The sequence below is a fragment of the Mytilus edulis genome, chromosome 1, assembly GCF_963676685.1.
Source record: "Mytilus edulis chromosome 1, xbMytEdul2.2, whole genome shotgun sequence".
NCBI lineage: Eukaryota > Metazoa > Mollusca > Bivalvia > Mytilida > Mytilidae > Mytilus > Mytilus edulis.
This window is the reverse complement of record NC_092344.1, coordinates 2,830,794-2,856,077: the sequence shown is the minus strand read 5'-3', so window position 1 is coordinate 2,856,077 and position 25,284 is coordinate 2,830,794. Positions and strand designations below refer to the sequence as shown.

Here is a 25,284-nt window from a genome sequence, read left to right as displayed (position 1 = left end):
TTCTACACCAATCCATAGTTGAGATTTCAAATTACCTTCCCTGTCTCCCAAGTAAATTTTTATGGAACCACCTTGTATCATCGTACAGCGGATATAGGTACTAACCAAGCGGGCATGATCGATCTTGAACTGACATGGTAACGAAAATCTTTGTTTTGTTTTATCAACATTCAGTGTACATTTCTCAACATCTGAAATTCCTGCTCCAAAATAATTTTCGCATCGATTTTTTTCTATTTATAAGACAACTTTTATATTCTAATAAGAACAATTAACTTGTAAATGCGCAAATGGTTGTGAATGTCAACACCAACTTTCAATTTCGATACAATTGTCGAGACATTTACATGTTTTACCTGAAAGAAAGCTAATACAGGGCAAAAGTAATAGTTACCAATCATAAACCTACCTGTGATTACTCATTCCTTGAAACATTTTGGGTAATAAACAAGTATGAAACTAATTTTGTTTTTGTGTACGGTGTACAGCAACTTAATTATGCACCGTACAGAAGGATTTATGTGGTCAGCTTAACACCGTACACAACGCTTCTTTTCGGAATAAAATATTGAAAAAAACATATGCATGAAAGATTTCAATGCCAATTATTGATACAACTTTACTTATTACACAAGCACAGTGGCCTTCTATAAGTAATGAATATAGAATTATATCGGATGAGATGAGTGCCAACTTCTTTGACAAGTATTTGCACATGTTTTTAGTAATTGTTCTTGTTTTGGGAAAAAAATGAGACATCTCTTATCATCAATCTACGACCAAATCATTTCTTAAAACAACAATTATGTTTAGATTGAGGTAATCATTGATATTATGTGAACAAAACAAAGATTTTCATTACTGTGTGTGCTCAAAATCGATCACGCCCGCTAGGTTAGTACCTATATCTGCTGTACTGTTGATACACGGTGGAAACAGCCCTGCTTTTTAATTTGTGAAAGATTGATATTCTACAGGAGGAGTTATTGCCAATTTTTATCAGATTTGAAGCTAGAGATTTAAAAAAGGAAACCCACATGTCAAAAATCATAATATTTATGATATTTGAATGTAATTCAACCAAACTTGTATTTTGTGAACAATGTAGTGAACTAGAAATGTATATTGTAATTGCTTCTGGTTCATTGGTTCATTGTATTTCATTGGTTCATTGTATATTGTAATTGCTTCTGGTTCATTGGTTCATTGTATATTGTAATTGCTTCTGGTTCATTGGTTCATTGTATTTCATTGGTTCATTGTATATTGTAATTGCTTTTGGTTCATTGGTTCATTGTATATTGTAATTGCTTCTGGTTCATTGGTTCATTGTATATTGTAATTGCTTCTGGTTCATTGGTTCATTGTATTTCATTGGTTCATTGTATATTGTAATTGGTTCTGGTTCATTGGTTCATTGTATATTGTAATTGGTTCTGGTTCATTGGTTCATTGTATATTGTAATTGCTTCTGGTTCATTGGTTCATTGTATATTGTAATTGCTTCTGGTTCATTGGTTCCAGTATTTGTTATTCCTTTTATAACTTAGATTTGTATCGTAATTTTATGTCTTATAGATGTTAGAGAAGAAGTGGTACAGGCCTTAGCTTGCTTTATATGTTATCCTGAGTCACTCAAAGTTCTAGAAAGCCTGCCAGAAGAAAAGTAAGTTTTAAGTATTGTACATTCTGAAATTGATCACCTTGATCTGATCAAAACAACGAAAATGCTTGATTTGAAGAGATTGATACACATAAAGTTATACATCTAATGATCTCTAGGCTTTCAGATATATATTTGAAAAAGAAAAAAGCTCATACATGTACATGGTATACATTTGTACATATATAAACAGTACCATGTTTATAAAAATAAATAGTACATTAATTTTGTTTCATCTTTGAAGTTTTGCTTAATAAAGCAAATACATTGTTGTACTTAAACTATTCTATGCTTCAATTCTGGTTTGGCAAAAGCTTTAGTTGTTTTTTACCACATTTCCCCTTAATCTGTAAAATGTTGGGGTCCACAGTCACTCCTTTCAACAAACTTTAGGTGTCACTTTTTTTTATGCCCCACCTACAATAGTAGGATGCATTATGTTTTCTGGTTCGTATCAGATAAAAATGGTTTAATGGTTTGCCAGGTAGTTGAGGACATATTATTTGACTCCCTAGTTGTGCCTATTGCTCTATACGGTAGTGAAGTCTGGGGCAAACAACACAGGGATTCAGATTCCTTTGAACACTTGCAGTATAAATTTATTAAAGAAATTCTAGGAATACATTGTAAAGCATCAAATGCTGCATGTTTAGCCGAGCTGAATAGATTGCCTTTATATACCAGAATAGAATTTTCAGCAATAAAATATTGGCTTCATATACTTGAGTCAAATAATTCACTTGCCCTAAAAATATATAAAGCAACTGAAAAAAATAACTCTTGGATAATAAATATGAAAAATCTTATTTCAAGACTTGGATTTCATTTCATTGATCTAAATCCTATTGATATTAAAATGTATTTAAAACCCATTCAAGAGAGAATCAACGATATAACCTTCCAGAAGCAAGAGACTGACATCAATCAAAATAAAAAATTAAACTTTTTTAATATACTATATAAACCAAATAGAAGCCCCTCGTATGTTGATCAATGCAAATCCAAATGTGATAGATCAACATTTTGTAGATTGAGGATAAGAGCTCATACTTTATCTATTGAAAGAGGGCGATATATAAAAATACCAAAGCAGAGTAGGGTATGTCTTTGCTGCAACAATGGAGACATTGAAGATGAACTACACATTCTTTTGAAATGTTCCTCTATAACTATGTGAGAGATAACCTCATTAAAAAATTAAATAATGTTCTATTGAACAACAAATTACCTTCTTTATCATATAACTTGCTTATATCAATTCTAAATAGTAATTCCCCAACAATATTAAAAATTGTTGTCAACTATTTGAAAGAATGCTTGTTGGTGAGAAACTCATTATTAAAAGGTAATTGATTTCTGTAATAATGTATATGCCTCTCTTTTTATTTTTATATATTTCTCTCATAAATATCCACTGTCACTCCTTCATTGTATATATGTTATTGTAGTTTGTCTTTAATTTGTTGCCATAACCATTTATTGCCAATGCGTTAGTGCTAATAAAGTTATCTTATCTTATCATATGTTCCTTATATTAAGATTTGTTTAAATTATATGCCAGATTAGGGTTTTAGCCCAATATCACGGTTCACCAGTTATAATAATATGACAGTGTGAAACCAGTACTCATCTATGAACATGGAAATACACAACAAAAAGGTTATTGATAAAGAGAGCAGTGAATTGTAACCTATGAATGCATATTTTTGATTTTTTTTCTCTGCCATGAAATAGTACAGGTAACACATAAGAATCACAATCCACCAGCTCTCATCAATCAATATATATTTCAGAACCAAAGAAATGATAGAGGCTTTAATTACTCCCCATGAGAACAGATCTCTGTCACAGACAAATTGGATTCTAGTCAGAATATGGAAGGTCAGTACAAATATGTTATTATATTATTGTGATTAATGTAGGATCTGTTTGATCAGAGAAATAAAAACATTATTTTTGGCCCCAAAAAACAATCCATACAATCATACTGTTGTAAACCACATAAATGTTCATTGAAATTTCATGGACAAAACTTTTATTGTTAGATTTTGTTCTGACATTCAATTTAATTGATATATAAGGATTCTGTATGCATTTTTCTAACAGTGTTATAGGTTCAGATGAATCTTCATAAACTATTTGTTATGTTACAGGGATGTGGCTTTAGGTTCAGATTTACACATTTACCTCACTTGGTGCCTTCTAAAGTTCAGACAGCCCAGTTTGGATTTGCCAGTCTACAAAGTAAATAATATATATTTGTTATATCATTTCTTCTGACAAATTACACTTTAGAATGTGGTGGATAGCAGTTTGATTAAATTTTTCTACATGTATAAATAGGTAAAATATATAACCATTCATTTTTGTCGAGCCTTCGACTTTAGTCGAAGAAGCGAAACATAGTGATCCTACATTCTGTCGTCGTCTGTGTCGGCGCCGGCGTCCACAAATATTCACTCTGTGGTTAAAGTTTTTGAAATTTTAATAACTTTCTTGAACTATCCTGGAATTCTGCCAAACTTGAACAGAAGCTTGTTTATGTTCATAAGATAGTATCCAGAAGTAAATTGTGTAAAAATAAAATTCCATTTTTTCCGTATTTTACTTATAAATGGACTTAGTTTTTCTGCAGGGAAACATTACATTCACTCTGTGGTTAAAGTTTTTAAAGTTTTAATAACTTTCTTAAACTATCCTGGATTTGTACCAAACCTGAACAGAAGCTTGTTTAGGATCATAAGATAGTATCCAGAAGTAAATTTTGTAAAAATAAAATTCCAATTTTTCTGTATTTTACTTGTAAATGGACTTAGTTTTTCTGCCAGGAAACATTACATTCACTTTGTGGTTAAAGTTTTTAAAATTTTAATAACTTTCTTTTGTATTGGCATTGAACACTCCATAAACTATCAGTTATATGATATACAAATGGCAGAATAGGATTTTTAATCAATTGATAAACCTTAGTTGAATATTTTTCAAATGTAGACACTTGTCAAATGTTTACTTCAATAATTATTTATTCTGGTTACAGAACCACTGCCATCCTATGTGTTCCAAGAATTGATAAGAAAACTGTTACTTCAAGATGGTGAAAGATCCACAAAGTTTCTAGATATGATACTGAACCAACTAAACTGGTCATTCTCAGAATTTATAGGTCTGATGCAGGAAGTAAGACATTACTTATTACAGGAAAATAAAGGAATGCTCATAAGTACAGCCGCTAAATAGGAAAGGTCAACATAAAAGATAAAACTACAACTAAAAATGCACAAAACAACAAAAGAAAATGACCGTCTAATATTTTGACTTAAAGGGTCTTTGTCAAGTATTGTTGGAGAAAAAATATATCAGGTTCACTTAAAGGATTGAGTGACAAAGTTGTTTATATTTTGTAACAATTTTGCAACATTTATTGCGAAAATTTTTAACCTATCAAGACATCAAACAATAACACATGAAATACAATCTAGTAGTTTTTAAGTTTATCTTTTTATACGACCGCAAAAATTATAAAAAAAAATGTCGTATATTGGTATCATTGTTGTCTGCGTCGTTGTCCTCAGCGTCGTCGGAAGTCTGATGATTTCCGGATAATAACTTTAGTATTAGTAAATGGAAATCAATAAAATTATAACACAAGGTTGATAACACCTAAAGATAGGTTGGGATTGATTTTGGGGGTTTTGGTTGCAACAGTTTAGGAATTAGGGGTCAAAAAGGGGCACAAATAAGCATTTTTCATGGTTTTCACACCATAACTTTAGTAAGTAAATAGAAATCTATGAAATTTAAACACAGGGTTTATGACCACAAAAGGAAGGTTGGGATTGATTTTGGTAGTTTTGGAATTAGAGGCCAAAAGGGTCCAAAATTAAACTTTGTTTGATTTCATCCAAAATTAAATTATTGGTGTTCTTTGATATGCGGAATCTAACCTTGTATTTAGATTCTTAATTTTTTGTCCTATTTTTAAAAGGGTCCCAAATTAAACTAAGTTTGATTATAACAAAAATTGGATGCTTGGGGTTCTTTGATATGCTGAATCTAAACATGTACTAAGATTTTTGATTACGGAACCTGTTTTCAAGTTTGTCCAAATTGGGGTCCAAATTAAACTTTGTTTGATTTCAACAAAAATTGATAATAGAGGGGGGATAGGAGAGGTACTGATCCCGAAATCCCGGGCTTAAAAACACGAAATCCCGAGATCCCGAAATTAAATAAAGTAAATCCCGGCATCCCGAAATCCGAAAAAAAGAATTCCTGGATCCCGAACGGGTCAATCCCGAAATCCTGAGCTTAAAAACACCCGATCCCGGAGTCCCAATAAAGGTCCTATCCCCCCTCATAATATGGGGTTCTTTTATATGCTGAATCTATCCATGTATTTAGATTTTTGATATTTGGGCCCCTTTAATCAAATTGGTCCACATTGAGTTCTAAAGGGTCCAAAATTGAACTTTATTTGATGTCATCAAAAGTTGAATTCTTTGGGTTCTTTGAAAGCTGAATATACATTGGAACCATGTATTTAGATTTTGGATATTGGACCATAATAGGACTGGTAAATGTCCAATTTAAATTTTTTAAGTTTTTAGACCACATTCATTCAGTGTCAGAAACCTATTCTGTGTCAACTATTTAATCACAATCCAAGCTTTCAAGCTGTGCCCTGCGGAGCATCTGGTTTTTATTATCCTCCCCAAAAAGAAAAAAAAAATGAATTTACAAATGAATTAGTTTTATCTAAAATAGTGTAGCTATAATAATATTAAAGATCTTAATATTCTTTATTCCTCAAGTCATTGTCATTGACCTCTGTTTGAACATAATACAAAATGAACATTCTGTTTTTCAGATTCAACAGAAAGTGACATCTCCTGAGTTAGTTATACTGGAAAGTAGACAGCTAAAGATTTGTGCTACCTGTTTTGAAATAGCTGTATGTTTGATGAGAATTATAGAAATGATTGTCACCAAAGTGCCTGAAGTTTTCTTAGACCCTGCCTTGTCATCATCAGAACTTCTCCTGAAAAGACTAATACAAGTATGTACCAATCTTATACTAATCTTTACTGTTAAAGTTGTTGTATTGATTAATGTCATGTGGTTTGAGGTATTATTGGGGTAAGGTTTATGGTCCCAGACTGTACATGAATCAAACAAATGGTAAAGTATATGGGCTATTTAAAGTTGTTACCTATCAATAAACATATTTTTTTTTGCATTATCATTTCTTTTATAGTTATCTTATAGGGGCTGGCGTGCTACTTTTCTTTGTTATAATAATAACAAAAAAACAAAAACAAATTAGAGAAGAATTTTTGTCACATTTTCTAATCATTTTTATTATTAACATATTTAAAAAAAACATTGTCAGCAGTTGCTAGCAACAGAAAGTCATGTTTTTTGTCTTTCATCCTTGTTGTTTTGAAAATATGGATAGTTCTGCTTTTATTATTTAGTGATACAAACAAGGTGCTTCTCACATAGAAGACACACATTCTATTAAGAACTATCACACTCGGTGCATATAAAGGTTTCATTATTCATTGTATTAATACTATCTGTTTTATATAAAAAATATAAACCATTGTTTTAATATGTATTAAGTTCACTGTGCTTAAACGGCTGTGGGTAACTTAAGTTACCCACAGCCCAAGGTGGAGCCGCCTTGCGTCGGTTAGATACTTCTCTTCTATAGAATAACAATACCACGAATGCATCAATTAAACAACTGAATTTAAAAGTTGTATTAATCGTTTAGGGAAACCCCTAAACTGGAAAGGTGATTAAATTCTACAAAATAAACGATCACAGCACGATTTTAAAAAACACTTAGGCTGTCCGTAACTTCAAAACAACTTGTCTGTAACTTTTTTCATCATATCAATAGAGATGTCCGTAACTTTCAAAGAATCGACATACGCGGATGTAATGTTTAAACTGATGATAGAGATTGCATCGAATACATATTCACAAAACGAAGTAGATGTCTAGTATGATATAATTCATTGTATCGATGGAAGACAAAATTGGGAAAAATATGAAAAAAAATCACGATAAATCCGCAAAACTCAGGTCTCATTTTGTATACGTCGGGATACCCGAATCGCATAGTTCGGAGGGTTGTTTCCGATCATAGCAGATAAACTGTTGAAACATCATTGTTCGCTTTTATTTTTGAACAAGTAGACTACACAAGTATTTTTTGCACGTACATGTAGCATTATACACTTACTAATTTTCTGTCAGCAACGACAAGGGTAGCGTGAATCCGGGATTTTGGAGGGGAACCCAAATTGCCCAGGCATGCAGTGGATAGACTATACGAGACTTAAGTGCACAAACTTTTCCCGTCTTTTTGAAAAAGCCAAAAACACTTTTCTCTCATCCCCACAAAAACAAATCCCATCAGCATTGACAGTAAAATAAAAGGGGTGTCAATCTGGACACACTGGGACGTTGCGCACGGTGATATTGCGGCACCCTGGCCAAGATTTACAGTAAATGGGAAAACTTAAAAAAAGGACATTTTGTATAAATGAATAAACCTAGTTTTACAGCTAGCTGCATATTTCATTTATATGCAAGTTGCATTAAATCTCATTAAACTGAATAAAACTAAAAGACACAATAGGTAAAAGTCAGTGACAATAAAAGGAAAAGAGCAGTCAACATAGTGTAACAATTCGACATAGTATATAAAAATATAAATAACTACGTAAGACAACAGGGTAATTTAATATAGTCTAACAACCCCTGATAACATACAAAGAGAGAAAAAAAAACATACTAGGAAACATATTAAAAAAATCATAACACTATAACTAACTGGTGGGATGTATAAATACCGAGCCGCGTCAAAGAGTATTCATCAAAATACACATAGAAAGAAACAGAGGTGAAGGTAAACCGCAAACATATAATTAAACTCAAAACATTAAGGAGTATGGAAACGCCTTGGTCTGACAAGCGAAAAACGTCGATGAGACGCACATCAGTAAATAAAAGTTCAAACCATAACCAGGATGGAGTACCACAAACCCCACATAAAACTTCCGTGGTGTAAGTATGATGCGTTAATAAAATCACAGTTGGTGGTGAATGAGTAGTATAAACGGCCGCGAAGGTTACAAATATGATGTTAATTGTCTTCTAATTGTTGAAATTATAATTCTTAAAATTTTAAATCAAAAGTTACCCACATCTAAAAATAAAGTTACGGACAGTCTGCTTAGTTTCGATCAAAAAGTTACGGACATCTTATGCATTTTTTAAAGTTGACCTTGCGCTTTAGTGAACTCTATAGTAACAAATTTATGGTAATTGTTAGTCATTTCTTTATTCAATAATCCTATAAAATTTTACATTCTGCATGAAAAACGTCGCAAAAGGTACATTTTGTATGAATTAAATATCAACGAGTTTAGAGTCCGCCATCTTGGGCTGTGGGTAACTTAAGTTACCCACAGCCGTTTAAGCACAGTGAAGTTGCTCAGTTTTGAGTATGAGGCTATCCTTATCCATTTTAGAATTGTTTTTCATGTTAAATTAGTCTATTTGATTAAAAAACCCATTTGGTCTGTGGAATTTGTTTAAAGTTATGGTATATTTTTACAGGTGTTATGTCAAATATTAAACAGAATAACAGCTAGGAATGGAATATTTGAAGGTGTTGTTTCATTATTTATTCAAGGTAGGATCAGATTAAAAGTTGATATGGGTCCAATAAACTCTGTGTAAAAGGTTTTATTACCTATTTATAGAAGGGACTTTTTATAGTATTGATAATATAAGATGCAAAATGACATGCAACATTTCTTTTGATTGTTTGTCATCATTTCAACAGTTAATGGTCAGAGTCATTGACAATATTTTTTTTACAGTTTATCTTTCAAATGTTTTATTTTGAATATATTATAAAATCTGCATTAACGTTGACTTATATGCATAAACCAAAAGAATTCTTTTTGAATCATTACAAAGATATTATGGATGTTTTAATTTCAGGGTTGCCAAATGTTTCCTACTTCCCTATAGCTGGAGCAATGATTGGTATACTTATACAGTTAGTCATTAAATCCAGTTCTGAAAGGTATTCTTTCATAGTCATACTTGTAATTTATTTGTTTAGAAAAAAATAAAAATAGAGTATAGGGGGAGGGTTGAGGTCTCAAAAAACATGTTTAACCCCGCCGCAATTTTGCGCCTGTCCCAAGTAAGGAGCCTCTGACCTTTGTTAGTCTGGTATGATTTTTAATTTTAGAATCTTGTGTATAATTTGGAGTTTAGAAGAACGTCCATTATCAATGAACTAGTATGCATATTTGTTTAGGGGCCAGCTGAAGGACGCCTTCGGGTGATAAGTTTCTCGCTACATTGAAGACCCATTGGTGGCCTTTGGCTGTTGTCTGCTCTATGGTCGGGTTGTTGTTGCTTTGACACATTCTCCATTTCCATTCTCAATTTTATTTACATTATTAAAGAAATTTGATAAAACATTACTGAATATTTGTAGGGAAAGATGCTGATCTGTTGGCATTATATTCAAATTAAATACTTATCTAACTTCTTGCGCACTGCTTGGTGGTATTTTTTTTTTATATTTTTTAAATTTTGTGAAAGTGTACAAACAAACTACTTGTTGTGCCCACTTATTTAACAGTTTGCCAAAGAGTAGTTACATTTAAGACAGGTCTTCTTGTTTAGGAACAGGTACAGGTTAGCCTGATCTTATTAATTACAGTTTATTAATAAAGTTTACTTATTACAGCAAGCAATCAGTACTGAGATACCTGATATCAGATCCTGGATTTAAAGTACAATCTCTAGAATACCTGGTAGGGAAATTAACATCAGATACAAAAAATGGTAAGTTAGGTGACATACTAAATCAAACCAAAAAAACACTTTTAATATAAAGATATGGAGATAATGTTTGAATGGCAATGACACAATTTCCAACAGGATCCAAATGATGTGGGCATAGGCAACTATAGATCACAAGGTCACAGCCTTTAATAATGAACAAAAGAATCTTTTGAAATAGGATTGATTGATTGATTGATTGGTTGATTGATTGATTGATTGATTGATTGATTAATTGATTGACAGCAGCTTAATGTCAAGCAAATAAAACATTCAGGACTAAACATATCAATGAGATATGAAGATGCACAGCTTTGTACTGGAATAACATTCTAAGTAAGAACATTAATGGATAACAACAATATATAAAACTCAACCTGGAGTGGTAATTCTGATTCTAAGCTAATGGATTGAGATTAAAAAAGTCTGTCCGTTTTGTCAAAAGGCAACCATTTATAATGAGAAAAAAAATTAGTACAAATGGTACAATCTGCGAAACAGTTAGTTTTTATTACAACCTTGAGTGATATTTACATGTGTAACATTTATGACTTTTTATGATTGTTCATTGCACATTTAAAGCCTTCACCATAACAACATAAACATTTTCAAAGAAATATAATTAAAATTGTTAATACTGTGGATTCATTAATATTTGTTGGGTGCTAATTTTTGTGGATTTCGTTGGTAAATATTCAACTTATTACAAATTTTTTAAAGGAATGAATGCAGACTTTGCAAGTTTTCCTCAATTCATGAAAATTGTTACCAATGAAAAATAAATGAATCCACAGTTTGTTGAATGTATTTGAATGTAAAGATTAACTCTCTATCCATTTATATACAGATCAAGATATCTTGCCAGAAGAAAAAACAGATGTGGAAGAGCTTACAAAATATTTGAAATTGAATGAAAATACAGAATTCACTCAACATGTATGTATATTGTATTTGATTCATCCTGGTTTTTAATTTATGCCAGATAATTTACATAACTTTCGACACGTGTCCTTTAAAGATCAATGACTTATAAACAAGATTAAAATAGGTCACTTTTATATTAGATTGTTTTTTGTGCTGTAATTTCAAATCTTGTTAAACATCTTTAAAAGTATATTTTTGTTATCACATATTTTTTGGTAAAAAATCTTTTGATGCAGACTGTTTATATTAGAAGGAATTAAGTGTTTAATCAAAGAAGAAATAATATACCTAGACACACTCAGCAAACCATTTCCAAAATTTATACTCTTGTAAAATAACTGAAGTAACAAAAATTCAACTCTTATCTATGTTGATGGTTACAAATGAATGGACAATTTTTTTATGCCCCACCTATGATAGTAGAGGGGCATTATGTTTTCTGGTCTGTGCCTCCGTTCGTCTGTCCGTTCGTTCGTTCGTCCGTTCGTTCAACCCGCTTCAGGTTAAGTTTTTGGTCGAGGTAGTTTTTGATGAAGTTGAAGTCCAATCAATTTGAAACTCAGTACACATGTTATCTATGATATGATCTTTCTAATTTTAATGTCAAATTAAAGTATTGACCCCACTTTCATGGTCCACTGAACCAAGAAAAAGATAGTGTGAAGCTCAGGTTAAAGTTTTTGGTCAAGGTAGTTTTTGATGAAGTTGAAGTCCAATCAATTTGAAACTCAGTACACATGTTAACTTTGATATGATCTTTCTAATTTTAATGCCAAATTAAAGTATTGACCCCAATTTCACAGTCCAGTGAACATGTAAAATGATAGTGATAGTTGGGCATCCGTGTACTATGGACACATACTTGTTTCAAATTATTCTCATAAGAATGAAACATTTATATGGATCTATATAATAATTGTAATTTATTTGTCATATATTGCAGCATGTGAAAGAAGATGACTTGTGTACAATTTGTTACTCAGATCAGATGTCTGTCATGTTTGTTCCATGTGGGCACCAGTCTTGTAGGAACTGTATAAGTCACCAAATGATGAGCAAGAAAGAGTGTTTCTTTTGTAAAACAGCCATTACAGATGTCACAGACTTAACAGGTGCTTCAATACTAACAAAATCGGTAAAATCAGTAAAATCAGGAAAATCGTGAAAATGATGTTTACAAATAGATTTTCTTGTTTGATACTTATGAAGTCAATTATTTATGTTGAAACTTAATATAAATTTATTTATCTATTTATTTTATAGTTATCCTTGTGAAATTATCTAATGAGAAGTATTTCAATTAATCAGCCATTTTTTACTGGTCCAACTAGGAACTCATGTACTCTTTACCAAATTATTTCAAAACCATTTGCTTTGAGGGTAAAAAATATGGGTTCACTTATTTTTGAATGTAATAGTTGAATGAAGTCTCATAATAGTGTTTCCTCTCTGATTCTGTCTTCTAGCTGAAGATAATATCAAGTGAGATATTACTATTTTGACTTTTTTTCATTATTGAGAGATAATGATTAAATGCCACATAAAGATGTATATCTCAGAAACCCACTGTGTTTAAGCCAAGGTATTTCACTGTTTCAGTTGTCTAAAATTTTATTTAATGAGCATTTTGGTTGCCACTCTAATGATTGAGCAGCCATACCTGTTTGTCCCATTCCTGTCACGTGGTATTACATAAATCTCAATTTTAATACAATGTAACATCCAGATGTAGAAAATTTAGTTCATTATGGCACCAATTTTTTGCCAGTTTGTCTGGAGATTTCTGTTTTGGTCCAAGTGCAAGCTTTTTAAACTGTTTTCTTATTTGTCATACACAAACACTTTTTCCATTAAGATAATATTGATAGTGATTTCATAAAACCTTTTTCTCTAAAGTGAATATATATTGTAAAATTATCTAGTCATAACCAGGGTTGTTTTATTTATAATCATTATCATCAATAATACCATTAAGTGATTTGCCAAATGGAATGTTTCTTTTTGAATGTATTATGGCACACATTCAAAGAAAGTTTCCTTCAAATATTTAGATCAGCTTATGGATTAATTGATTCTTTGAGAAGACTGTTTTTTCACTGGTAAACAAAAAGTGTTATGTGTGTGTGATACCTTCTGTTACAGAGAAATGACTGTGATAAATTATATTAGTAGTTAACAATATTATATGTAATAGTTGATAATGTGTATATGGGTAACATGATAAAGGCCATATTTACACATATATATTTTTGTACTCTTCGTCATTTTGTACATTTTTTTATGATATAAATTTGAAAGGTTGAGGACAAAATAGATGGAAAGAAATCTGATTTCTGTTTGTTAGTCAGCTGAATTTCAACTTTGAAGTTTATGATAAATTTAAGAATGTAATAAAATGTGAATTGACTGCTTTCCTTATTATGTTTTCATTTCCACTTTTAACGTTATCATTATTGGTATAGATAATGATAAAGTGGATTTTCAAATATTTTGGCATTGTTCATCAACGAAGAGACATAAATTGTTGAAATGCTCATCTAGTGCAGTAAACAGTTATCAAAGGTACCAGGCTTATAATTTGATATGCCAGACGTAAGCATTTCATCTATATAAAACTCATCAGCAGATCAAAATAGTTAGAAAGCCAAACAAGTGTTATGTTGAAGAGTAAAATTGTTACTGTTAATGTTCCTGAAGTGGTCTCTTTGTTTGAATACATATTGTGAACAAATATCTAACAAATGAAAAATCTGAAAATATAAAAAAGAAGATGCGGTATGATTGCCAATTAGACAACTCTCCATAAGAGACCAAAATGACACAGAAACTAACAACTCGTCTTTTAAATCAAAAGCTGTAATAGGAGATTCATTGTCAATAGGAACAAAGGTAAACAAAATAGATTGGAATAGGCCCATAATTGTATGAGTTGAGGATACAAAGTAGATTAAAATAGTCCAGACAAACGAAGAAGGGGGATATACAAAACTTCATGTAGACAGGCTATACATTGTAATGCATTTTCTGGTACAGTTCATTGTACTCGTGTCATAAATTTGATATGATCACCATATTAATACATTAAACATCTAAAAAAGGGAATCTCCTATCTCTTCTTTGTTTAAAAAATCCAAATAATGATACCAAGTAAAAAAACACTTTGGTCAAACAATTTTAATTGAATAAGTCTTTTTCTGTAATAGTATGGATAAATGTGTGAATACTACATTGACAGATCCATTTATATATTAATTTGATATATTTATTAAAAATGACGACTTTCTGCCAGTTGATTCTTGACAAGATGTGACAGATAACAGCTGTTTTGATGTTGGCATCAAACTTATTATCTGTTTTATTTAATGGGATATTTTTTTTTATTATACTCAATCTTAATATACCCATACAATGATGCTAAAGGATGTTATTGATAATAAACAAAATGAAAAATCAATTATTATTGATAACAGAACATAAGGTTGTTTGATATACATATGTATTATGTATGATATTCTGTTCCACTGGTATCTTCACCCATAAATAGACAATCAATCCTACAAATTCCAAATATTTTAACTCAAAGAGAATTGTACTTGATGCTTAACATAGTACTTCATGAACATGGTAATTATTAGACTATAAAACGATGCTTGTGTTATATAAAAACTTGGTATTTTTAATACTGGAATATACATATTTATTGGTCAGAAAGAATGTTTTTGGGTTAAACCTCATAAACATTCTTTTTATGAAGAGACTGGTATGCATACAGTTATATTAAACATGAATAAGTTGACAAATGTACAATAGTCTACTTTCTTGTTGTAACTGCCCAGTAATCTCAAAAATTGCAAAGCTATCTTACATTTGTACACTTGTGCTTTTTTTTTGTAAATGGAAATCATCTCATCAAAAATACCCGGCTATAATTTTGAACTCCAGAAGGGCGTCTCACCTACAAGAGACTTGATCAATGATGCTAGAAGAATTTGAAATCAAGTTGACTAGCATTGATAACCAAAAACTGAACCGTTACAGATAAAGTAAAATATATTCCTGGGATAAGGAATCATTTGTGTTTCTTTTATTAAAAATTTAATAATTGTTAATAGTTATTTATAAATATGACCATTTAAATGATAATTCATATGAAAATAGAAGTACTGACCACTGGGCTTGTGATATCCTAGTGGAGAAAACCGCCATTGACAGTTGTATGCTAGTCGGTGGTAAAAAATACTCTAGCAAAGATACCAAGCTTATAATTTTGTATGTATGACGCCAGTTTCGTTTACAAAAGACTCATCAGTGGCGCTCGAATAAAAAATGTTTAAGGCCAAATAAAATATTAAGTTGTGGAGTATGAGGACCAAAATAATTCTAAAATAATGTTGATATCCGCTGCACAAAAATAGAGTCAAATGCAACGTAATAAATTGGTTCATAAACGGTTTTATCTCTCTTTTACATTTCATTTATAACTCAGAAGTGTTGTTGGGCCTGCAGAGCATCTATGATGTCAAACAAAGGAAACAGTAGGATTTTATTTTGTGACAAAGACAACATATCTGAAGTGGTCTTACATTGTTCATTGCTTGTCACTAAAAAGCTTATTAGAATTTTGTAATGACCGATATTTGTCAATTGCGGCAGTGGTATAGATTTAAGATAATCTTGACATACCATTTGCCAACTGCCACATTATTATAAGGGACAAAGGTTGATAACGATTTGGTACCTATTTCATTGGTCAGAAAACATACTTTGAGAATAACCCTAGCCTTATTTAGTGCCCTTGTTAAAGGCAACAGTATTAAATCACTGTTCAATAGTCATAATTAAGTTGATTAAGCGAAAAACAAATCTGGGTAACAAACTAAAACCTAGGGGAACAAATCAGATATAAGAGGAAAACAACGGAACAACAGAAACACTGAACTGTTACAAGAACAAACGACATACCAGAAATGGACTTAAAGATGACATATGCTTTGAAACTACTTATCATTCAACTCACAAAGGTTGTAGGTATTTAACAAATATATGATATAGTTTTAACATAAAAGTTTGTATTTATTCAATTATATAATTGTTTTATAAACAAACTTACTGTACCGCATTGTTAGCATATGGAAACAGCATTGAGCGTGTGCTTAACATGTTTTACTCTCGAGCAATAGACTTCAAATCCGGTTGTTTTGTGATTTTTTTCTCTTCGAGAAAGGGTTATATCTTTGGTGAGCTTGCTTGCTAGCTGCACCGTGAAGTCATTATTAGATTAGATATACTACTATCCTTTAAGAGTAGACAAGTCCGACATATAATCAATCTATCTGTCTGTAGAAAGGAGTAGTATAGGTAACCTTTTAATGACCTCCGGTTTCACCTAAGATGAAATATATTACCTGTACTTACACACTCAATGTCTTTTGCTGTAAACAAAAAAACTCGCATAGTTTTGATTATCTAATAGGTTGCATGTCCTATTAGAATTTTGTATCCAATGGATATTTGGGTTACAATTGGCAGCAGTTGACATTTGTTTTTTGTATCGTATCTAGGCATTGTTTGTTAACACTTACAGTTGCAGACCCAGAAATTGTCATAAAGGGGTTCCCACTGACTGACCAAGAGGAGCTGCTTTATTCCCTATATAATCAGCTAAATCTTCCCCAAAATGGGGTCGTGTCCGGGCACCCTACCCCCATAAATCCTACTCTGCCTTATGTTACGGATGTTAATTCTGTTTCAATATCTACTAGTGTTGTCAAATCGTACAGTTTTGACTAACCGGTTACTCGGGTAATCATTGAACTTGATTTTGAAGTCCTTATTTATACATATACATTTTATATAATACACTACAAATTTACGTTTTATATACGATGAAATGAAATTGGCATTATAAGGTCGCTTGTCTGTGAGGATTGCAGGCGAAGTTTGACTTTTTATAATCCAATACACCGTATCAGCTATGGCGTTTGTACTAACTTCAGATTGAAAAAAAACCTTCTTGGACTTGTCGAATTGAAAATGTCTAAAACGGCGATGAATCTTTTATTTTTTCTTGATGTCTAAGAGAATAATATGTGGTGTTTCAATTTGAAATAATTAAGCCTGTTACTCGTAGCATCAAGTATGCATTAATTACATTCGCGTTGATTTGCAATTCCCAATTTTTTGAGTTATCATTTCAGTTAAAGTTAGTATGACAAAGCCTTGCACGATGACGACTGCACATTCATATGTAGGTCTACGCAATGTCGGAAGAAAAAAATAAAATAATGTAGCAAATCGTAAAATTTAATCAGATAACTGATTTAATGTTTAAAAAACATGTAATATACTAATTATAGTATGTTTTCTTAAGATCTAGCCCTGAGCTGATAGACAACTTGTCTAAATTCTAATTAATATGATGTTTTTAGGATTAACAATATCAATCAATATGCTAAACAAATTTGTCAAGTTAATTACCACGACGATAATTTGTTTAATTGAACAAAATTATTTGATGATTTCAATCCTAATTTATATCTATTAATATTGAAAAAGCCCGGTTATCCGGTTAGCGTTTTTGGTATTTGGTATTCGGTCATTCCGATGGTTAACCGATTAACCGTTGACAACACTAACATCTACTAATAACACAATGGGCATGTCGTCTTCGTCTTTCCTCCTTTACGATTTTATCTTTGTAATATTGCGGTCAAACGTTCCATACCATCAGGACTTATTCTATGTGTGGTATTCTGTTTTAAATGCATGGTATTCATTTGAATTGATTTGAAGCTAATTATGAAGGTCTGCATGTAGGAAACCAAGGCTTCATCGATTTTTTAGGGGGGTTCGGGTGTCTGAAACGAGAGAAGCTTATTTCAGCATTACTATGGGAGAAGTCAATGTATTTATAATAAAAAAAGATATAACAGAAATGCGGATTTTTTTATTAGCTAGCCTAGTAAGTAACAAAACATGTTCCAATATTAAAGTTAATCCCTGTTGGGTCAACCAAAACTTTCCGTTTCTCCTGTGACCTGTACTATCGTAAAGCTTCAACACACGTTCTTTATCAACTGTATCATTCCTATGCACATGGAGCATGGCAAGCCCACAAAGCCTGTCACCACCTATTGTAGCCCGTTCCCAGGTTTTCAAACGCATTAAACTTAAAAAACGATCTCTCACAACAGACTGATGTGACAGGCAGAGTTCAAAGTACTTGTAATATTATGAAAACATTTGGGTATAAGTCTTTGTTAGCTAGCTTATTTGCTGTCTGGAGGCTTCCTCAATCTAGCATTGCTACTGTCTTTCTTATCCACCTTTCAAGTTCACATGTTAACTCTTCCATGTAAGTTATGTCCGGAATTGCTTAAAAAGGGGGTTCAATTAATTCCGATGTTAACTTGCCTACATTTTGGAAATATGGTGATATCCTAACATTTGATTTTTTACCTCATCAGGAAACCGGCGTTGCATTTCACTTATGACGTGATCCAAAAATGGGGAAAATAAATTAATTCGCCAATAATGATCTGCAGTAGAGGCAGTTGCTGCGTTCTCCCTATGAACGTGACGCCCAAATCGCCTGCGTGGTATTAAGTCTATTTCAATAGCATCTGCTATGACAGTACCTCGCCTGAAAAGTTCTGAAAAAATTTCCTCTGTCCTCTTTTTCCAATAATTCCAGAAGAATTTTTGATTCCTCAAAAACATCCACCATGTTGCAGTTAGTCTTTTGAAGGAACAATGTTAGTGGCTTATGAATGCTCAAGACAAATTGGGCCACTAACACGGCAACAATGCATTCGGGGTCTTCCAGGTAGCACCGATAACCGCTTGCATTTGTCCTAACATCACTTGTGCGTACATTTTCAATTTTAGTCAGAGCAGCATGAACAGATTTGTAGTTTGCAAGTGACGAAACCGTGTCTATTCTTGCTGTCCACCTTGTTTCGCATTAACGCTTCACCGAAACATCTGTTCCCTTTTTCAAAAGTTTTATGTCGACATCTTCTTCCTCATTTTGTTAACTTTCAAGCATATCATCTACTAATTTTGTATTGCCTGTAATATAAATGAGTTTAGAATGGTTTTACGCTTATGGGATGCACACAGGAACCATGTCATTTGGCCGACTGATGACATCAAATTCCGTATCAGGCGCACATCCTTGCAACTTTGCATCACCACAAGGTTAAGGTTGTGCGACTTGCAGTGAACGAAAGGTGCATCTGGACTTGGTTCACGTATGCACTGTTATACACCTGGTACATGTCCATCGTACCCTTGTCCACGCAGTTTCTGGAATGGTAGTCCCCATTTTTCTAGGTTGCTAACAATTGCATTAGAAATATGTTCAGCGTTAGCTTTCTAAGGTTCAACAAATCCTAAAAAACCTCTCGTACCTCACAAGTGTCACTATCAACGTATCTGATACAAAGCGATAGTTGCTCTGTCACGGAAACATCCGTAGTTTCATCGGCCATTATAGAATAAAAGCCTGATGCTTTACATTTTTGCACAATTCGTTCTCTTATTTCAAGTTCACAGCATTGTATCAATTCGCTCTGAATCTGTGATGATAGGTAGTTCATAGAATTGTGTGCTGTTTCGAGATGATTTTTTAAAACCGTATCAAAGTTCGATTTCCAATTGATGAAAAATTGAAAGTTTCCGTCTTCCTTGTGAGCTATTTTATCCCAATTTCACCTTAATGCGATGTTCCTCTGCCCTAATACGAGTATCACCTCAATTATGGATTTCTCTTGACCTTTTCTTCATATGCTTTGCTTAATGATGAACATATACTAGGTTTCTTGTCATCGCATACAGAGATAAAGTTTTTATCCTTCGCAACTGCATTCTTATGATCAACGGAGTCGTCATGTGATTTTAAAGTTGATCTTTTATTACCCACTGCATTTTTCCAGTCCGTTAAACCTTTACTGTTAAAAAGTCCGCCTTCATCATAAAAACAACACAGTACTTGCAGTGCGTAGAATCTTCCGTACAGGAATACCTTTATACATGGAAACTGGGACTCCCAAGATGGCAGATATCGTCTCCCTCCTTTTTTAGGATAAACTTTAGATATTTTGTCAGCATCTTTTAGCATTGCCAATTTTTGAACATCTGTACTATGTTGGTTTTCAATAAGAAATATAGCTGGATCAAGCCCCTTTTGGCTACTAACTGACATTGGAGTGGACTTTTTACTAGGACTCGGCTCTGTTGTTTCACTTATTTCTGGATCTGGTTCACTTTGAATAGGGGAAGATATGTCTGGAGTTGTTTTTTCTGTATCAGAATGGTCATCTACAAAGAAATTAACAAATAACCAGATGCTAGCATTATTATAATGATTTTATTGAGGTTATCCAGGCCGTCACGTATGTTCAAATGAGAACTCTAGAAATGCCCCCACTAAGCCAGAGAAAGAAAAGATAGACTTCGTTATTGACAATCCTTCCGGAGCACCTGAGATTACCCCTATTTTTTTGGTGGTGTTCCTGTTGCTTATTCTTTAGTTTTCTATGTTGTGTCATGTGTACTAATGTTTGTCTTTTTTTCATTTTTAGCCATGGCGTTGTCAGTTTATTTCGATTTATGAGTTTGACTGTCCCTCTGGTATCTTTCGTCCCTCTTTTACGACAAATATAGAAGAGACGAAGTCACAAGAAAGAAACATATTAGATGTGCTGCCTATAAATACTCGGCAAGAACAGATTTATGATTTTGATGTATTCAGTTTTTATGGATTTGAATGTTGCAAACAGATTTTTTATTCATCATTTTAGTATAAACAGAGGGCTTTTATCTCAGGTTTTTACTTCTTGATTTTAAAGTATATGTACAAAGTGCTTTTGAAATGACTTATCCTGCTCTTAATCCTACTCCCCCCTCCCCATTGTGAGCAGGCCTAGGGACAACAAATGCTATGATTGACAATTCATAACTGGCTAACGGAAGATGTCTATAATGATAAATAAAAAAATAAAATTCACATATAACTTACCTGTAAATGATAAATAAAAAAATAACATTCACATATAACTTACCTGTAAATGATAGATAAAAAAATAACATTCACATATAACTTACCTGTAATAAAAATAACATTCACATATAACTTACCTGTAATAAAAAATAACATTCACATATAACTTACCTGTAATAAAAATCGGCGCAAATGAAAGAAAAAATCGGCGCAAATGAAATGCAGATCGGCGCAAATGCAAAACGCCGAATGTCACAAGTGATCACAAGTTACCTGTAAACATTCCGCTGGAAAACATGTCAACCTACCTGGACACATTTTTCTACCAATTTTCAAGTCATTGGTTTGATCTACCGGGGTTCGAACCCACGACCTACCGTACTAGAATCAATGGAACACGCTAGCATACAACCAATCAATGCTGATCATAATCAGAAAAAGAATCACGAAAAAAATATTTTCAAACAATACTAAAAATATATTTCATACTTTTATTAAATAAAAATAAAAATCATGAATTGCCTTATACATAGACTTCCATAGAAAAGGCGCTTCATGATTTTGTTTAAATTAATTATAAACCAGGTGCTCCGCAGGGCGCAGCTTTATACGACCACAGAGGTCGAACCCTGAACAGTTGGGGCAAGTATGGACAAAACATTCAAGCGTGATACAGCTCTGAATTTGGATTGTGATCAAATTTTTGACATTATGTTTTTTTTTTACACAAAACAAATGTCAAGATTTTACAAATCAATTAAAGATTTCTTCAAACTTTTTAAATCTAAAATTAAATAGTTGACACAGCATAGGTTTCTGACACAGAATGAATGTGGTCTAATGAACTTAAAAGTTTTTTTTTTTGCCTTTGAGCAATTCACTATGCTGTTGAATATTAATCCTCTCAAAAAAATGTTTGAAGAAATTTTCTTTTTATTTATGAAATCTGAAATGAGAAAAATTTAAACCCCCCCTTTTTTTCACATCCCCGTTTCCCTTTTTCCAAAACTGATATCAATTCAAATTTCTAATGGAGTTTGCAACAATAACTACTCTTTTAAATACATCATAAGATATTAAAATGTAAAATAAAGTGCTTGTTATCACTGAATGGTAAAGATTGGTTGGTAGTAAAAGGGAATATACATTGTTTATTGTATAAAACAATAAAAAAAACTTCATCAGCAACATTTTATATTGGCAAATTTCCAATGAAGTTATTTACATAAAGTTATTGGCAAATAAAAATAGAAAATGACATCATAGTCATGTCTGGCAAATGTCCAACATACATTATCTAAAAACATTTTAGATAAGATAAGGAAAAAAAGCTTCATCAGCAACATTCTATATTGGCAAATTTCCAATGAAGTTATTTACATAAAGTTATTGGCAAATAAAAATAGAAAATGACATCATAGTCATGTCTGGTAAATTTCCAACATATATTATCAACTACTATTCTATACAAAGAAAGATAACTCCAATTGAAAATTAATTGCTATTGCACAATATTGTGCAATTAGATATTTCTTGCTATTGTGCAATACTGTGCAATTGAAAATTTCTTGCTATTGCACAATACTTGATATGGAATCCTGATTTGGACCAACTTGAAAACTGGGCCCATAATCAAAAATCAAAGTACATATTTAGATAAAGCATATCAAATAAGCCCAAGAATTTAATTTTTGTTAAAATCAAACTTAGTTTAATTTTGGACCCTTTGGACGTTAATGTAAACCAATTTGAAAACGGGACCAAAAATTAAGAATCTACATACACAGTTAGATTTGGCATATCAAAGAACCCCAATTATTCAATTTTTGATGAAATCAAACAAAGTTTAATTTTGGACCCCGATTTGGACCAACTTGAAAACTGGGCCAATAATAAAAAATCTAAGTACATTTTTAGATTCAGCATATCAAAGAACCCCAAGGATTCAATTTTTGTTAAAATCAAACTAAGTTTAATTTTGGACCCTTTGGACCTTAATGTAGACCAATTTGAAAACGGGACCAAAAATTAAGAATCTACATACACAGTTAGATTCGGCATATCAAAGAACCCCAATTATTCAATTTTTGATAAAATCAAACAAAGTTTAAATCGGGACCCTTTGGGCCCTTTATTCCTAAACTGTTGGGACCAAAACTCCCAAAATCAATACCAACCTTCCTTTTATGGTCATAAACCTTGTGTTTAAATTTCATAGATTTCTATTTACTTATACTAAAGTTATGGTGCGAAAACCAAAAAAAATGCTTATTTGGGTCCCTTTTTGGCCCCTAATTCCTAAACTGTTGGGACCTTAACTCCCAAAATCAATACCAACCTTCCTTTTGTGGTCATAAACATTGTGTTTAAATTTCATTGATTTCTATTTACTTAAACTAAAGTTATTGTGCGAAAACCAAGAATAATGCTTATTTGGGCCCTTTTTTGGCCCCTAATTCCTAAACTGTTGGAACCAAAACTCCCAAAATCAATCCCAACCTTTCTTTTGTGGTCATAAACTTTATGTCAAAATTTCATAGATTTCTATTTACTTAAACTAAAGTTATAGTGCGAAAACCAAGAAAATGCTTATTTGGGCCCTTTTTGGCCCCTAATTCCTAAAATGTTGGGACTAAAACTCCCAAAATCTATCCCAACCTTCCTTTTGTGGTCATAAACCTTGTGTTAAAATTTCATAGATTTCTATTCACTTTTACTAAAGTTAGAGTGCGAAAACTAAAAGTATTCGGACGACGACGACGACGACGACGACGACGACGCCAACGTGATAGCAATATACGACGAAAATTTTTTCAAATTTTGCGGTCGTATAATAATTATTATATTTTTGGTCAATGAATTATTTTATCGATTAGCATTTGTTGTTCAGTGTGTTGATAGTGTAAACATTGGTAACTATATATAGTTATCGATTCAAAAATAAACCAAGATAAGTAATACGCCAGCATACTTAAAGGGGTGTTTATACTCATCAGTTACCCTTTTCGTCTTTTTTTTTCTCTTTAAAGAACCCGCCTTCAACCAGTTTTTTAACGACATTAAGAATTTGTTTTTATGATTTTTTCTATTTTGATTTGTATTCGGAACACTTATAATTTTACCGTCACCGCTATGGTAAAAGCTGCAATCGCTGCTGCAGGTATGTAGTGTGCCGGTAGATAATTTGAAACTCGAAACTCGCATATTGATAATGTAAAATACACAATTGAAAAAAAATGACACTTCTAAAGTTTGGTCGTCGTTTCAAAAGTGAGGCATCCTGAATTGTTAAAAAAATAGTGATGCCAATAAAATTTAGAAAACTTTAAATTTGCTGGATTATATTAGCCTCCAACAAGATTGTATCATTGCGGACAAAGCACAAACAGAAATATAGTATGTACCACAAGTATTAATAAAAAAATAAATATAATTTCTTCCTCAAACCATGATAACCAAATTTATTAGAATGGATCCCCCCCGTATATTTTCCATCTACATAGCATTTCTTTATTGCAAACAAAGTAGTGTGATGGTCGTACTTTTGTAATCGCTTAACCTGCATTTTCGGTTTGTGACCTTTATTACTCAAATTTCAACCAACGCCAATATAAAAACGATAAAAACAAAAATAATTGTTTTAGTATCCTTGATTTTAAAGCAAATCTGAAATGATTATCCCAGGCAGATAACCAGATAGCCGTATTTTGCACAACTTTTTGGAACTTTTATTCTAAATACTAAGGATTTTCTTATCCCAGGCAGATAACCTTAGCCGTATATGACACAATTTTAGAACTTTTATTCTAAATAC

The 25,284-nt window shown here is 32.1% G+C and overlaps 1 protein-coding gene across 2 annotated transcripts in view; it reads left to right on the top strand.

The window, feature by feature from the left end:
* Positions 1-13,878, top strand: part of LOC139521704 (E3 ubiquitin-protein ligase RNF123-like) — a 46,295-nt gene extending 32,417 nt beyond the window's left edge. For both annotated transcript variants that reach the window (XM_071315244.1, XM_071315254.1), the window contains exons 27-36: positions 1,579-1,666; positions 3,457-3,544; positions 3,817-3,907; positions 4,701-4,840; positions 6,531-6,719; positions 9,296-9,371; positions 9,686-9,770; positions 10,449-10,546; positions 11,391-11,479; positions 12,411-13,878. In XM_071315244.1, coding sequence (XP_071171345.1) covers positions 1,579-1,666; positions 3,457-3,544; positions 3,817-3,907; positions 4,701-4,840; positions 6,531-6,719; positions 9,296-9,371; positions 9,686-9,770; positions 10,449-10,546; positions 11,391-11,479; positions 12,411-12,632 — 1,166 coding nt within the window. In that variant the 3' untranslated portion in view covers positions 12,633-13,878. The remainder of the gene's footprint in view (positions 1-1,578; positions 1,667-3,456; positions 3,545-3,816; positions 3,908-4,700; positions 4,841-6,530; positions 6,720-9,295; positions 9,372-9,685; positions 9,771-10,448; positions 10,547-11,390; positions 11,480-12,410) is intronic.
* Positions 13,879-25,284: the final 11,406 nt, after the last annotated feature.